General features: G+C 37.5%; 1 protein-coding gene across 6 annotated transcripts; it reads left to right on the plus strand.

The window, feature by feature from the left end:
- The first annotated feature begins 293 nt into the window (after positions 1-293).
- On the plus strand, positions 294-16,474 carry PDPN (podoplanin). 6 transcript variants are annotated; one of them, XM_074609618.1, is made up of 6 exons: positions 294-654; positions 12,462-12,547; positions 13,199-13,292; positions 14,134-14,169; positions 14,550-14,655; positions 15,280-16,474. In XM_074609618.1, exons 1-6 carry the CDS (start codon positions 585-587, stop codon positions 15,284-15,286), a joined length of 399 nt encoding a protein of 132 aa, XP_074465719.1. In that variant the 5' UTR covers positions 294-584; the 3' UTR covers positions 15,287-16,474. The 6 variants fall into 6 exon arrangements, with proteins under 6 accessions (XP_074465719.1, XP_074465715.1, XP_074465717.1 ...); XM_074609614.1 differs by having other exon boundaries at positions 303-654; positions 13,160-13,292; positions 14,550-14,661; positions 15,280-16,472; XM_074609616.1 differs by having other exon boundaries at positions 346-654; positions 13,160-13,292.
- The last annotated feature ends 678 nt before the right edge of the window (positions 16,475-17,152 follow it).

A 17,152-nucleotide genomic window follows, 5' to 3' on the forward strand; every position in this document is an offset into this window, starting at 1 on the left:
GTATCCCTAAATGCCCATTCACTACAACACTTGCTCGAACAAACACGGGGGCTCACTTCGAAATGAAAAAACCATCAGTTCACTGATGGAAATAAAAGGGAAAATGTCCTTAGTGTTGTTTCTCAAATATTTTTTAAGGTCAGTTTGCAGAAGGGAGGGAACTCCCTGAATACCTCGCTCTGCCTAAATACCCTTTCCCCCATTGCTAAATAAAAGTCTTCTGAAAGCCACAACAGCTCCTGTAACTTTAAACCTGAGCTGAGATCATAATTTTAGTACTGACCAAACAGAGTGCAGAGGGCGGGCCTGGCTGGTCTTGGAGGACCACCTTAGGCATGCTCCCACCCCTTGGCTAAAGAAAATAATGCCGACTCCACGCAGCTTTCTTTAGCTGTAAAGTTATCATCTGGGAAAACGTTCCCCCGTTAGACTACAGCAGCTAAAGGAATATTTGGAATACCAAAGTATTTTTTGCAGTGATTTCTTTTTGTCATCTCAAGTCTCTCCTGTCTCTAAAAAAATTAATCAGAATTTGAATCCATCTGGCCTCAGCACTGGAAAGCTATTCTCTAAGCAGAGCAAAGATGTTTATTAAAGTTCAATTCTTCATCTTCGTTCTAGGGAGCATGCCTTTCATAGCACTTGCTGAAGAAGGTAAGAAGAAACTTTGGTTAAAATTATTTCCAGTCATTTCCTGTAATTTAACAGTTTCTGCGCTTACTCATAGGGAATTACGTAGTTGCTCTGTCCTGTTTATAAAACTTTCTTTTGAATTCTTAAGCTACTACTGGGCATTTACTATGGCTGTAATCAGGAAAGAAACATATCAGAAGTTTTCAGAAAAGAATTTTCTGTGTGTGTGTGTGTTAGGGAAGGAGAACGGTGCAAGCAGTTAGGGAAGGCGTTACCATCTACAGCCCTTGGAAATGTCTTCAGTTGCACTGTAATATACGCAAAGGAGACTGCAAGCAATCATTTAGCTGTAACTGACATTTAGGTGGTGAAACTGTCTATGAAAGAAACTTATAAATCTTTCCATTCAAGAATTTAGCTTCTGCGCTTAGAGGCATTACAACAGCTTAGAATCGGAGCCTTATGCAGGGTTTTGCCAATACTGACTTAGCCATAAGAAATATATATATGCAAGTGAGGGACGCTAAAACAGGAAGAATTATTACCCAAGACAGATTTGAAAAGTGTTATGTATCTACTCAGGAAAAGTTTATTTGACAAACTGTTTCTTTTGAATTTTATAAGAAAAAGCCAACATCCACTTTAAGGTAAAACGGATGTTTAAGTCTTTTTACAGCTAAAGGAGAAGAGTCCCATTTGTTAACAGTAAATCTGAATTACCCTGATCAGTACTTGATTCTAGGAACATAACATTCAAATTCAGTTTTTCTACATAGTATTTGATTCATTATGCATGATTTGGCCATCAGGCTGTGTGCCTGATGTATGATGGATGCGCAAACAGAAAGTATGCCTGTAGTGGTGAAATACAGCTACTGTTGCTACGAACATGTTCCAACTATTAGTGCTCCGAAAACAATAACCTGAAACTCAACCCACTGGTCTTCCAAAGTATAAATTTCCTTGTCTGACTTGGATGGGGGGGTCTCTCACTGAAACATACGACCTGATTTGGGCCTGGTGACAGTCAGTATTGTTCTGCTGGAAATAGCGGAGCTATATCAACACACAGTATGTGTGGATGTTGGCTTGAAACTTCTAATAGGAATTCCTAGTGTTCTGTATGTTAGAATATCAGACTGAAAGTTTCGAGTTATGCTTCAAAATTTCACAGAAAATCTAAAATCAACAGATATTAGGCAAGTCCCAAAGCTTGCTTTCTAGGCTTTCTCTGGGATAAGCACCTACGCTCACCCAGCTAGCTTAGCCTTAAAAAGCATCAGTGTTAAAAGTAACAAAGTTTGAAGCAGTTAGAAAAGAGGCAAAATCTATCACAGTTTTATTGAATTACCATAAGCAGTTTCTAGGATACTAGAATTACAGGAAGAAAGGTCTTTCATCTTAAGGCTTTGGGGGAATTTTTAAACATATTTTCTGTCCACTCTGAGGAGTCCAGCAACAATCAGGTTGAAACCCTATTAGCCAGAAAAATGCTAAAATGTCTCCTGCTTGCAAGGTCTGCCTCTGTTTTATTACCAGTACAGTCTGCATTGAACTCCACAGTTGGATCTAGAACATGGTTTACGCTATTTAAGGCTTTCTGTGTCTGCTTAGGTTTTACGACTTTTTCTCCACATGGGGTCAGTCATTTAGGATAACTTCCAAAAGATATACCAGGAAAATGGACTCAGATATAAAATAAACAAGTCACAAATATTTAGCATGTGTATCACTGCTGTTTACTGATAACCATCAGCAATTACAAGTTAGAACAGATTTAAAATGACAATGCCACCTCTGGCAATCTGTGACTGCGCTGACAGTGAAGATGGAGAATTTTTTGGCTTGTGTAGTTCTAGGCAGGGTGGGTATATTCAGGTACCTGAACCTCTGGGGCAGACAATCTGGCCTGAGGGTTTTAGAGAAAGAAATTTCCTTATCAGATTCTGATACCCTTAACCCTGATCAGGCCATAAATAAACCTGTAGCTAGTCTTTTGTTATATTTGGGCATTCCATTTTCTGGATTCAGACTGCATCAAGAAAAGCAGGTTTGTTTCAATCAGGAAACATATTTCCAAAATGATTATTATTGGTTCCAAATTCCTCCTTGAATTGCCAAATAAATTGAATTCAGCTGTTGATCCTAGTTGTAAGCATAGCATTTTTCCCCTTCCAGGTAGTGATCCACAATTTGAGTAATTTCATCAGTATCTGCTGCCTTGAAGTTGCTGCAACTTCAGAAAAAGCCAGAGGTGTGGAAACCATTTCACAGGACAACTGTGAACCAGAAACGTGATTGAAAAATAGTCCTGTTATTGTATCAGTTGTAACTTTTCAGTGAAAGCCTATGAATCTTAAAGAAAAAGTCAGTAATGCTTAAACATTCTTTTCTCATAGAGAACACGCAAATTACATCTAACATTAGTAAGTTAAAAATGAATGAATCTTTCTGTTAAAATTTCCTGTTTGTGCTATACTTAACAGGAATATTTGGTCCCAAAGTCAGCAACATGGTTTCCAAAAGAAAGGAAAAAGGCTCCTCTAATTGGGTCACATAAAGCAAGACAAAGCTGTAAAAGCATAAAATAGTATATTGATGTGGAGAAGAAGGAGAATTAGCTTATTTATTAACTCCACTCTTCATATGTGAGCTTCCAAATACGATTAATGGCAGAAATTAGCAAAAATACAAGAAAATCTAGTGACAAATCTTACATCACTGTCTACTTAAAACATATTCACACATGCTCTATTTGTGTTAACCATTCACGGTTTAAATCCTGATTTAAACAGCCAAGTACTTTGTCTGTCTTTCAACCAAGGACAGCCCTGAGCACTACACAAGCTGATGAATTTTGACTAAAGCATTCCCTATTGAATGATTAGCAGATACATTTTTGTCCCGTGATCCTGTTCACGGTATAAAAACTCAAGCAAATCTTAGCGCACAGGATCGGACCAAATGAGTTGAAATGGAAGCTGGCTTACATTTTTTCTGGGCACAGCATTAATTGAACAATTAAAAGCACAAGCATTCAAATGAGTGTTTTACAGAGGCAACACATTTCCTAATTTGAAACCTTTCCCATGGTGCAAGTATCATTGCAGAGGAGGAGATTACTCTATTGGCTGTCACATAACATGAACAGAAATTAACATGATTGTTAAACAAGTTACCGCGTGTCACTTGAGCTGTATCAACTGTCCACATGCCTAATCTTACCTAGAGGCAAATATTAGATTATAACTCCTTATGCAAGTCTCAAAATTAAACAGGTTTATACTAGGTCATGTTACTTTACATTTGTTGTTTTACAAAAATAAGCACATTGACAGTGTTTATATAAGAAAAGAAATGGAAGTTTACAGTCAACCGTGAAAGATTAAAAAGTTTTTTTATGTTTTTCAAAATAATAAAAACCAGAATTGACAGAATTACAAGAAGGGATTTTTTTAAAAGTATCTTGACTTACCCAAACTCTGTTGCCAGTTCAGTGGCAAAACTAAACAATGAATTCAGGCAATTCTAAACTCTTCTGAAAATTAAATTCTGTAACTTCTGGCAGTACCAACCGAAATGAACAGTCACATGTGACTCCAAAAGGGAGACAGTTTTCTACTAAATAAGCATGACAAAACCTTTCACCCTGCGTCTGGCTGCATCATGAACAACTGCACTTGCACATGGCCCCATATATGCCTTTCGTAAACTGCATTGGCATATTATGAATCTAGCTCTACATGTCCAATATCCGAAACTTAATTATCACAAAAAGGAGAAAAACATCTTACTGGATCTCAGTTAGTGAGTATGCGTTCTGCAGGGTCCTAGTAAAAGACCAGCAGAAAACAGATAAAATTTCCTTTCTCCTCTTCACGGGGAAAACAGAGGCTTGCCCATCTGTATCTCAAAAGTTAGTTTTTGAATCTGTGTAACTTTACAAGCAAAGAAATCGTCATATTTAAAAGCTCACAAATGGACCTTTCATTAACTCAGGCTGCACAGTGAACGCTGGAAACAGAGAGGCCAGATTCCCAGCTCCTGTAACTGAACAGCTTCCACTGAACTCATGCATTTACCCAGATCTAGTACTTGTAAGTAATCTGCAAAAATAAGCAGCTGAGAACCTAGAGAGACAAAAGAGCACTTTAATAGATAATAAATAAAACAGTAAAGGAAGGACAGCCCACAGCATGCAGGCTGTTGGGCTCTGACAGAAGCATTCAGTGTTTTCTCCTTGTGTCATTTGAGGCAAGCCATACATACATGTGTACCACAGAAATGACTACTGTTTGCCCAGCTCTAACATATGGTCTGTCTCAGTTGCACGTTTGTTTTGTTGGTTTGTTTGCTTTTTGTCTGGATGCGGTCAGGGACTACAGGATGGAACCCAAATGCTGCCAGGTCCTACTACTCACTGCAGCCCGGATCCACGCTGCAGCCAGGCAGCTGCTAAAAGGGCCTCCTCGGATTTGTGTGTGCACACACCGTACCCTCAGTTTGAAATAATGCTGCAGCAAAGCTCACATAGCTGTGTGGTGCTCAACTTGCTACACAGCATTTCAGAAAAGATGTAGGATTGGGAGTATAGATATGTTGGGATATTCTAAGGACAAACAAATGAGAAAAAATAAGACACAAATTTACTATTGATTTCCAACTGTCTCAGAAGCCTGGCCAAAGACTCTCAATGGAGAAAAAACCCGTGATGCTGTGCACATTCTCATGTTGCTTTATGACTTCCTTGTGTTTTTCCATCTTTGTATTTGTTGGTTACAAACACTACAACATCCAGCATAAATTGCATCAGAGTAATTCTTTGTGAGGGCACAATTCTACTGTGTACACCATTTCAGGCAAACGTACTTTCTTGGGCTTCAGTAGTATATGAGCTGCTGCTAAATCTGTAAAGGGGACACGCTTAGTTCCAAATGCATATTAAAATGTTTTTATGACTATGAAACCCATCCAAATATTAGCTAGTATGTTATTAGTATGAAAGTTAGACTAAACATATTTGAATGGATCTTGCTGGCTGTGTGGCAATATAAAGCAGCTAGCCAAAAATCATTATGTGAAAATTAAAGCCTAACCAGTTTCCAGTTATAGTGTTTTGAAGGCATATTTCAAACAAATGAGTTAAGAAATGATCATGCAAACATCCGCTGGCAAATACAAGGGGTTAGTAACATTCATCAAAGCAGCTGTGAAAGGGCAGCTCAGAGTTTTGGGAAGGAAGTGATTCAGGGAAAAGATTAGTTTATTACTGTATTAGAGGTCATTTCTTAATTCCTTTTGTCTGCATTTACAAATCCCAATATTTGGACACAGATTTTTCTGCTTTCTGATGCACACCCCATACATTACATGAAATTTTGTATTTTTCTCTTTGTCTTAGCTCCAATGCTCATGCCTTATCAGCCATGGAGCGAACAACACAGTACTGTAACGCTGAAGTTTTAGGTGTCATTTACAGAACGATGCAAAAGAGACTTAAGGCCTTGATCGCTACTCCAATCTTGTTGGCTCAATCAAACCCTTACTGCTCAGAGAAAACAAAGAAATTGCTAGTAAGACTGCAAACAGTTGGCACACAGTCACAGGGCAGAAAACAAGTAAGAAAGTGGTTTTATCCCACATTCATGGGATAGCAACTCTGAAGTCAGTGTACTTACCAGACAAGAAATCAGAGATCGATACAGCAACGTTATTAAAAGCATAAACCTTAGAAGACTCATCTCTAGTTCTGCAAGGAATATTTTACAGGAATATCCCGTAACGGAGTTAAATAGTCTCTTCCTTCTTAATGCCCACAGCTCTGTGGCGGATTTTATCATGCATAAGAGAAAGCTTAGTAAGTTACCACCTTTTCCTCTTGTGGCTTTGTTTCATAACTTTGGTTGTGGGTCATATACATTTAGCAAGCACTTGAAGAGCAGTTATTTTTCTCTATGGCTGCCTAGTTAAAATACATTTTGTGGGTATCCTATATATGGGCAACGTAGGCTATTGTAACATTCAGAAGACATGTGATTTACTCCAGAAACAGCCAAGTGGTTCTTTGCCACTTGGCACCGTAGATTTAAACTCTGGCTTTGTTCCTTTGGCTGAGCCAGCCACAGCAATAGAAACCATCTGTAGTAGGGTGTGGTGACCAGAGGAAACGTTTCTGACAATTCAGCAAAACATTGTCATCATGAGCTACATGGAATACCTGAACAAAGTCAGTCATACTCTAAATAAGGCTGAGTTACATCCTTCCTTGTGCATCATGAACATTTTTCAGCTGGCAGACACTTTCCAAACTTCACGGTGTTTTGTCATCCAGCTTCCTTCATTATATAAAGCAAAGCTGGCAGTCTTTGTATAAAGAAACTGCATTAAGCTCTTCAGGATTTAGACAGACAGTACATACCTCCTCCTGAACAACGAAGTTTAGACACTTAAACATATGCAAGGGCATTTCTTTATCATGGCATGATATATTACTCCAACTTCCAGAAAGAATTAACGAAAAAAGAGAAAATACTAATGCTGTGGCCCCAAACAGACTACAGATACCGCAGATGTCATGAATTTTGCAGGAGCCACAGGTACAAATTTTAGTTCTCACAGAGAAACTTCCTTGCCTTTCTTAAGTCTGAAAGTTTTAACTGCCCAAAGACTCAAACCCCAGAATCCACTATATTATATTCTTCAAAGCCTCAAATTTTCAAAGCCCAATTTTGTAGCCTAGATTTGTCAGTGTTGAACCATTTCACAAAAAAAAAGAAAAAAAAAAAGAGAGAGAGACACTTACAAGCTTTTTTAAAATATCCGAAAATGCTTAAGCAATTATAGCAAAATACTGGAAAACTACTTTCAGAGAAAAATAAGCTGATGAGGTAGGTTTTGGACCTGACTGTGGAATACATTTAAATTGAAGATGAAGCCAAATAACCAACAAAATTGTATTTGAAAACTACAGAGCTGCTGCTGAGACATTATGTGTTTAAAAGGCAGATACCTTATCAAATCATACATTTTTGTTAAACTTCCACCACCATGAATAAAAGTTTCCACTGAACTACAGCTGAACAAGGTTCCAATAGTGAGATACTGACTTTAAGACGCACTTTGCTCACAATCAAATTAAGGGCTGTGAGTGAAGAATGTTTCCTCTGAATGGGAATTCCTGTATCAGGACATAAACGCTGAGTAAAACATGGCCAAGACAGGATGGCTAACACACACATCCATACGCAGTCCTTCAAACAACACCACTTGGTCTGTAACCGTTCAGGAAGCAGATACTGAAAAACATCAGCCAACTCCAGATAGTTAGCTCAGTAATATCTCAAACAGAAAAGTGGTATCTCCCAAGTGACTCGTCCCACTAATTTTTTTCCCTTGCTTTTCTAGAGAAGCATTCCACAAAGCACCTACCTAGCTGGATAGGATAAAATATGATATCAATAAGATACAGATAAAAATAGACTTGAATTTTAAGATCAAAGCTTTTGTTTGACAGTTAATCTGCTAGTTAATTTTTTAGCTGTTATAAAAAAAGAAGCTTCAGTTATTTAAGAGGCAGAGGGGCCATGAGCAATAAAGATTATTTCAGTTCTTGCTAGAGAGGATCCTTTAGTGTTAGCCATTTTTACCTACTGGTCTCTTATCGCAGAGATGGAAACTCATTCTATTTTGAGGGCTTCCTATTTCAAGGACCAAGCTAAAATACAGGCTTACAACTGCCTTTGCCCACTAGTGTCTGGGTTTATTCAGACTGCTGGGAAAGGAACAAGATCCTACAACATTTTTAATCTTCAAAAGCATCTTTGTTGGTTTTGGAGATACCTGAAAGAAATGCTAATGAAGAACAGTTTCACAACTCACTCTCCTTTCCAACACAACCACTGTGCTTTCAAAGCAACCCTAAGAGGTTTTTCTAGTAAACTGTCACTCCGTGCATAAGAATGAGTAGTGAGCTCATCTTCCCCTAAGTAGGTCATGGGATGTTTAGCCATAGGATATTTTCAAAGCAGTATTAAACTTTTAAAGACATCAAATTTTCTCCTTGTGTGAGAAGTTGCAGCCTGATAGCAGCTGGGGACTTTGAACTGAAACACACCCAGCTGGAACTCTGGCAAAAAGAGATGCAATGATTAATTCACATCCGCAGCAATGTATAGCTGCAAACTGAGGAGGCCATAGTGCCAGTAGGAGACAATCATAGCACTGTGAGGCACTGTTTGTATTTAAAGCCTCCTCTAAGATAATATTAAGAACATATGCAGCAACACTACTTAATCCTATGGCTCTTGCTACATTTGGCCCACATCAGATGAAACCAACAAATGACTAAACCACATACATCCTTACATCCCATTTATATCTCTCTGATGTCAGGGGTGTGCGTGCCTTGTACTGGGTACAGGGAAAGACATTTCAAGTCCAATAGTTTCTCTCAATTTCATGTAAATATTTTTTACTTTATTATGACTTCCTCTGACAAAGAGTTGTCTAGTATCAAATATTCCTTCCTACAAATGCAATAACACTGATAACAAATTACTTCCCAGTCTTTCTTTTGGTAACAGCTCAGTAGTGTCTGCTTAACTACCACCCAGACCACCCCCAGTGTCTGACCAGAAAAATAAACCTGGAAATATAGTCCAGGGACTCATCTCCAGCAAACCCAGGACCTCAGTTTGAACAGTGTGATGCAGGTTGGATAGGGCTGGGACAAGGCCATCACATTGACAGGAATCAGTTCCATCAGTGAGCTTTAGGAAGTTAACAGCAGAGCCACATTATTCTAGCTTATTACAGGTAAGAAAAGGCAGCACTACCAAGGATGACCCAAATCTCAGGTGAGCTAAATTACCTTCTGGAAGTATTTATCTTTCCCTACAGACTATAAAAGATAAGGGCAGGCAGACACCTTATTTAGGCACCTTTATTAAGAACCTAAAATTAGGCAAGATTAATCTGGGCCACCTCCTTTTGTCAATCACTGTTCACTGAGGGCAAATGCATTGAAATAGATTTTCTACATGTCACTCATTGCCAAGAATCTGCAATAACATTATCCCACAAAGAATAAGTATTTCATGCGTCTTTGTGACATTCACTAATTCTCTATACCTTTGTTCTGTGACACTGTTTCCTTTCCTGCCTTCACTATCAGTTAATTCTTCAGGGCTGAAAGCTTCTGGCATGCCAAGAGTATAAGCAGCTTCTCAGAATAAGCTGCTTGTTGTAAACGTACAAAACTTATTTCAGTTTCTGCTTGGGATTTTTCCTCTGGTAATTGGTTTTCTCCATCTGTGCTTATTTTGCAACTAGTGAATAAAGGATGTTTTTTCAGTTCTGACTAGGATTACAAAGTAAACTGATCGATACACAATTAATGTTGTTGAGCTCTGTTGCTATTTCTTTACACTTAACCTTTCCATAGAATAATCCCAATATTGTCCTTTAAAGGCATTACTTTACAAGCACAAGGTAAGTATTATAAAGTAGTGCCATATCTTAAAATGTCCTGATATTTAGAAGGTGGCTAAATCAACACACCTAGAAGTCAAGCCCCCTTTATGAGATGTCAACAGAAAATTATCAAGGCTGCTCACGTGAGGTATTTAATCAAAAATGACCAAAACATTATTTTTACCATCTAACTTAGAAATATGATTTACCCTGGCCTGTTCTAGTCTTTCCATGGATTATAAGGTGATTTTTCAGAGACTGTCTGGCTTAATTAGCGGCTATATTAGGCCTCATGTTGGCATAACATGAATATGCTTTCTTCATCTGTTAGTGCTTAAAGTACTACTTACACACCGTTTTGGCTCTTAAATAGAAAGTCTATCTGTATTCAGGCTTATAAAGGTATAAAAATATAAAATTCTATTTACTTGAGTAAACCTGGAATTAGAAATCTAAGTTTAGATCAGTGTTTAGCCTCTTGGCGATGGGACAAAGCTTCAGTCTTACGTTGCTAGAGATGGATGAAAAATTTTTAGTTTGATTCAAAAATCAGTTTGGGAAGCAAGGAAAAATATTTTCAAGTTTCCATTAGAATAGAGATGAGAGTTTCAAGCAAAAACAGAAATAATTTATTTCCAATGTCAAATCATTCACCTATCATATACAACACAAAGTAGGGTGGTACATTTAGGAGTATTAAAGTCCTAAAGTATAAAGAAATAGTCAGTATTTGGAACTAGACTAGCAATTCAGAAATAGTCTAACTTCAAATACAGAGGAGATGAGAATGTTTTTAAGTCACTAAATAAAAACAGATGAAATTACTAGAAACAGTGTTAAGATTGAATAAAACAAACAGGCCATGAATATTTCTCTTACATAAAATATTTAAATGGTACAGTAAATCTCTGTTTGTAAGTAACTCATGCGAATAGCTGTCCTCCTCCCTGAAGAGATCACTACACAGCACTACCAATCTACCCCTTACTATTTTCCAAATTAGTGGTATCAAACTATCTTGCAAAGGAAAAAAGGATTAGGTATTCTTTGTTCATAATTAACCTATTAGCAGCTGACAATTATTACCTTATATACATCATAGGCAAATGATGTGTGAGCAGCCAGGGTTTTTTTCAACCCCTCTAAAAATTCTCTGCTTTTTGAAGAGAATGAACATGGTGCTCATTCACATAACCTTCAGCTATCATTGCCGTATTTCTGAGCAGTAACTCAGTATTATGCTGAAAAAATATAAACTGGATTCAGAAGTGTTTGCACAACCCTTTGCTGAAATAAACAGAAGTTAGATGCAAAATTTAAATCCATGGAAGAATTTTTCAGAAGTTTTAGGGCTTTTTGCCTGAAGTTTTTGCTCAGGACAATGTCTATTATTTAGCTCTTTGCTTAAGTGTAAACACTGGTATCTGGAATTAGCAGAACTCTTATGCCCCAGGCAATGGCATAACAAGCAGCCTCACCTAGCTTTATAATCATGGTGAATTAGAAACTCCCAAGAGATATCACACTACATTAACACCATACTGTGGATGGGCAGAGTTTTGATTAAGTTTCTTGCTGATTCATAAATGATACTTATGCTTTCAACATTTTCTTGATACTGCCAGTTATCTTCACATATCCATATCTTTCGTGTTCTACCTTGTTCCATCCCATTTTTCCTATTGATGAAGTCTGGCTGTATTTGTAAAGAAAGAACATTATGTAGGCCAAAATTTAAATATCCGTTATACCAAAGAGCACAGATGACATATGCAGGTCTAGAATAAAAAGGGAGACCATACATTGTTACCTGAAAAATGAAATTATGGCAAGTAAGGTTTGCAACTTTAGAAAAATCTCTGAATAGCTCTGTGTAGGAATATTTTCTAAACTATAGCTACACCTATAAACATTAATGATAGTTCTAAAAATAAAGATTGCAGCTGGAACTGAGCTGAAAGATGGGAGAAAGCTCTTACTATTCTAGAAAATGCTTGAAGTAATTTATTGAAAAACATAAGCTAATGCTTAACTTGAAATCTGGAGTAGTCACATATACCCAGAAGAGAAGGGGGCAATCTTTTCTTAAAAAGAAGGAAATCTTTTCTTGGACAAAGTGTTTAGTAACCAATGTTTCAAAGTTGTGCCAGGATTAAGTGTTGTGTACTTAAGCTCTCTATCCTACAGCTTTGTACAAGAGTATAGCAGAATTCAAAGTTAATCCAAATAATTTTGCACAGGGGCAGGGAGATGGAATACCACACAGATCCCATGTTTAACAAAATTTACATGTCAAAGTAGCCAAAACACGCGACTACCAACTAAAATCTTAATTAATTTTCTAAAATTTTATGCAGCAAGCTCAGTTCTAGAAGGAGAAGAAAGTACAACAATTGATTTCAGAGACAGAAATGACACAGAATTTGAAGAATTACCAACCCTGGTGAGTATCATTCTAAATAAACGTTCCTTTAGGTTACCCTAATTTCATATTCCTGGTATTGTCTTATGGCTTAGATTTTGAATAATCATTAAAATTATAATTAATAACCTTGAGTTCTAACATTAAAAAAAAAAAAAAGTAACGCCAATGCTTTTGCTTTGCTTTGCAAGCAATGAAGTTAAAGGTGAAAAAATTGAAAATGGTTTTGGTAGTTCTGTGCGGCCGAAAGCATTCTTAACCTGCTTATTCACTGCCATGTGCCTCGTCTAATTTAGTATATCTCCACTAGCTTCAGTGAAACCAAAAAGACAAACTACTGTAAAAAAAAAAACCACACTAAAAAAGGCAGGTCTGCAGTATTCTGCAGTCCTCTCCTACACCTTTTGTAGTCCCATTGAGAGGTCATCTCATCTAGACAGCCTCTAGCTGAGAAGACAAATTAGTTTACTTTTATTTTTTGGTCACTGTACAGAAGTCAAAGATGACAGGTGATAGCTAAGAAAGCATCCACAACGCACCTGACAGAAATTTAAATGCTTATTTATTTCATACACATAGACTGAATGTACTGAGGCTTTCTTTTCCCTCTTTTTTCCCCCACAATTCTTGTAGTTGCCCACAAGACTACACAATGTAACAAATCTCTTGCAGTTTGGACAACTGATGACCACAGAAAGTGCATTTGCCCCTACAGAAGACAGTGAAAATTCTACTGGTTACGAAGCTAACACAGAAAACATTGATGGTAAAAATATCTTTCATTTCTATTTCATCATATCAAAGTTCTACTGCCATCTACTAAACAGTATCTGGAAGACTCAAATACCAAGTTTAATGTGCTCTCAAAGGTACCATTGCTGATTGTTGAAAGGGAAATTACTCCTTAACAATCACTCTGCATCCTACCTTCATAACAGATGTGCGCTGACAAAGGGAATGAGTAGCTATACCATTTTCTTCACCAGTGCACTTCCAGTTCTACCTCAGGGCAGGCAATAACTCTCTGAAGCCTTTGCTTTCTTTTCAGATGATTAGTATGAAAATCAAACAGCTCTCCAGAAAAAAGTTGGGTTTTTTTTTGACCAACTCAAAGATCCTCAGATGCACAAACGATAACTGTTACAGCCTGGCTCCCCCCTCAGTTTTTGCCAAGTTGTCTGCCTTCCCTTCCCTGGAGAGACGCAAATTACGGTGATGCACATACAAGGCAAATTACACCCATGTCCATCCAGTAATCAATGAGCAACAAATTGGGGCAAAAGGCTGATAAAGTGCATTGTGACCCGTTTACCTTATGCCTGCTTAGCTGTCTTCCAGACAGCTTGCTGGGTACCTATGCTTTTGTGTCTGATTGTGTACAGGAGAATGTATGGGCACAAATAACTGGGCACGTGCTCTATATTGGCTTTTGGACCAGGACTGTTCTTAGCAGTTCACTCTTATGCATATCAGTAAAGAGTAAGGGCCCTCAAGTCATTATGATGGAGTTGATAAAAGTTTTCCCTGGATATACCATTATAAATTGGGATGCAAAACTCTGTATAAAGCAGAACAAGTAATTAATTATTCTCTTTCTGGCTTTACAGGTGGGCTGAGTGGGGAACCAGAGAAAACTGAAAAAGGTATTAAACAAAAGCATTGATTATAACGATAAGGGAGAATTTATCTGCCAGGCGATACCCTTCTAGAAGCCGCTAGCTATGCCCATTCCATTCTTAAATAAAAGTTTCAGGAGGAGCTATGACCTGCTCCCTGATTCCCTCCTCTGGTTCATCTGATGACCATCTCCATAGCCACATCTACATGGAGCCCTCCAGCCCAAAGGCATATTTGCAGGCTAGAAAGGAGCCTGCTGAACTTACCAAACCTACTCGAGAGTTCACAAGATAAGGGAATTTTCCCCAAGGAGTGAGATGCAGCAGAACAGTGTCAGTTCTATCAGTAGCCTCTTATCAATAGTCTCTGTGAGAAACATGCTAACATTCCCAATTTCCTCTTTCAGGTGGTCTGGAAACAATTGCACTGGTTGGAATAATTATTGGAATCATAGTTGCAATTGGAATCCTTGCAGGAATAATCATCGCTGTTGTAAGGAAGATGTCAGGCAGGTACTCGTAAGTAAATTGCTATTCAGGCTTTTCAAACAAGCATCATCCTCTGAGCAAGGTCACAGGAATTGCTTTGGAAGTTTCTAATGCTTCTATTTTGACAAAATAACCTGTTTTCATGTTATTCGGTGCCTGTTGATTCAGCAAGAGTTGCCAATGCGATGTGGGTGATCTAAACCCCTTCATGTGCTTCAGAAAAATTTTCTGGATACTGCACGCATGCTGTTATAATATTCATCAGGTGCACCGGTTTTGGATTACTCTACTGCACAGAGGTAAAATTCACTATGAAGTATTACAGGACCAGCTTCTGCAAGTGCTAGATAACATGTGAACACTGACAAGTGATCTTTATCTTATTACTCTGGACATTTGTGGAAGCTGTTTTGGTACCAACAAGATTCATTGGTCCATGCAAATCTAAAGTGCTTTACAAACTCCAAAATAGTTAGAAAATTACACAACATTTAGCAAACACTATTCACCAAGCATTAGGAGAAGGCAAAATATGAACTGGGAAGAGAAATAAAGTGGTGACAGGAAAGACAAGGAGAGGGAGGAAGAAAAATCACGTAACTAACATTTGCGTAACAACAATAAAATGTCTAGTTTTTTGTTTTACAGGCCCTGAAAATAGGTGAAACAAGCAACCATGCCATTCTACACCAGAAAATACAAGTGTTTCTTATTTTATAAGAATGAAAGACTATTTCTGTATTGGTGTGAGAAGATGATCCATGGAAAATATTGTTGAAGAATTCCAGATCTATGGGGATCCCACACAACTCTAAGGACTTTTCCACCCCTCGCCCCTCCCCGCCCCAGACTACAGAGTATGGAACATTTCATAAGATTTTTACTAATCAGGAGCTTACTAGAAGAAAGAAAGAGATTATACAGTAAGAAAAAAAAAAAGCAGCAATGAGATTTACATCTGAAATGTGATTTGCAGGTAATATATGCTAGCTTGATTTTTAAACATTACCAAAGATTATTTCACATTACATTTTATGCATTTCTTTAAAAAACATATCCAGAATTTTTTAAGTGTTTTTGGCTGGTTAATGCTTGTGACATGTTTATCTACCAGATGATGTATCAAAAAGGAGGAATTCGCTTCAGAGAGAACCAATTATTTACAAATTTAGAAAATACTAGATATTGGAAGCTAAAATCTTCCCACTATTGATATAGATTTTCTGCTCTTGATACTTATGTTATTATGTGGCAAAATATGGTAGGCCCAGCTGGAACTGACCTGCCAACTGAAAGCTTGCTCATATGACTGTTGCACCGGGAATTTCCTGTCTTCTCTTGTTGCAGAGACACGCAGGGCTTGAAATACACATCCTGAATTAAAGGGTGCTTGGAAAATACCCAGTTTTGATGGGTCACTTTAAACAGTTACTCAGCACGCTTTAGAGCTGACATGTAGAAGCTTCTGAATTAGCGTAGACAATTTTTTTCTTTATAATTGTCTCATTTTCTAACTGTATAGTTGGCTTGTTTTATAACATGTGTGCAACAGTAGAACAGAATATGTCAATGAGATATAATGCATCTTTGGACTCTACAACTTTTTTATGGCATATTTAGTGCAGCAGTATCCAAATTTATAGAGTTCAGAACAAAGGCTTGGTATACCAAGTGGCTGCAATGCATCATGTTTGGTGTAAAAATCATGATAACCCATATGGTCAGTAATTGTTAAACATGTCAGTTTATCTAGATTTGCTTTTCTGTTTTTCATGTGCCATGAACTATCATGTCAATCCAAGCTTTGGAAATAAAAGTTATAATGTAAATTGTCTTATTTCACAATAATTGTTCTTTATTTTCTTTAAAAAAAACTTATAAAATGTTTTAAACTTCCCTCCATTTCCCTAAATTATTTTGCAACTTGTCTTGTCACTGCAGTGTCTGCAACCAACCCATTTGACACTGATAAATGAAACTATCTTCAAAACTAAACATGTGAGAAAAAAATTTAGAAGTCTCTTTAGTCCCCCTTAAGCTCATGTAATGGGGCACTTGGTCTGTGATGACTGATGAGAGTAAGCTTTATCTTCATTCTAGTCTACTCTGAGAAGAACTGCAGACCAGATCCAAAGGCTGTGATTTCCAGATACGGGTGCTTTTTTTTTTGTACCATCTATAAAAAGAAACTAGTTTTCTGAAGTCTGAATTCAGACTTTTTGTCAATCTCAGAATTAAAGCATATTTGGAGACAAGGTTTTGGTTTGTAGCTTGCTGTCAGTAAATATAGTTGTCTCCAAATTGCTGAGCTTATACTCCTAGAAATACTTGCAACAGTCATTCTCTTCCTTACCAAAGGAAGATTCTAAACTAAATATACCACTGTACACAGTCATGTATGCACTAGGTAAAATCTATAACAAGTTTAAGTCTAGTGTATATATTAAGTCAGTTCTTTACTAATGCTAAGTTGGTATTGAGTATTTTTAAAGTACAAAATCCAAGGCCTAAAAGTGGGCCT

Source organism: Larus michahellis, chromosome 16 (genome assembly GCF_964199755.1).
Source record: "Larus michahellis chromosome 16, bLarMic1.1, whole genome shotgun sequence".
Taxonomy (NCBI): Eukaryota; Metazoa; Chordata; class Aves; order Charadriiformes; family Laridae; genus Larus; species Larus michahellis.

Coding starts and splice junctions, on each gene's coding strand:
- PDPN (XM_074609614.1), top strand. CDS start 585: ATGTTTATTAAAGTTCAATTCTTCATCTTCGTTCTAGGGAGCATGCCT. Junction 12,548..13,159: donor TTGAAGAATTACCAACCCTG/GTGAGTATCATT, acceptor CAATTCTTGTAG/TTGCCCACAAGACTACACAA. Junction 13,293..14,133: donor TAACACAGAAAACATTGATG/GTAAAAATATCT, acceptor CTGGCTTTACAG/GTGGGCTGAGTGGGGAACCA.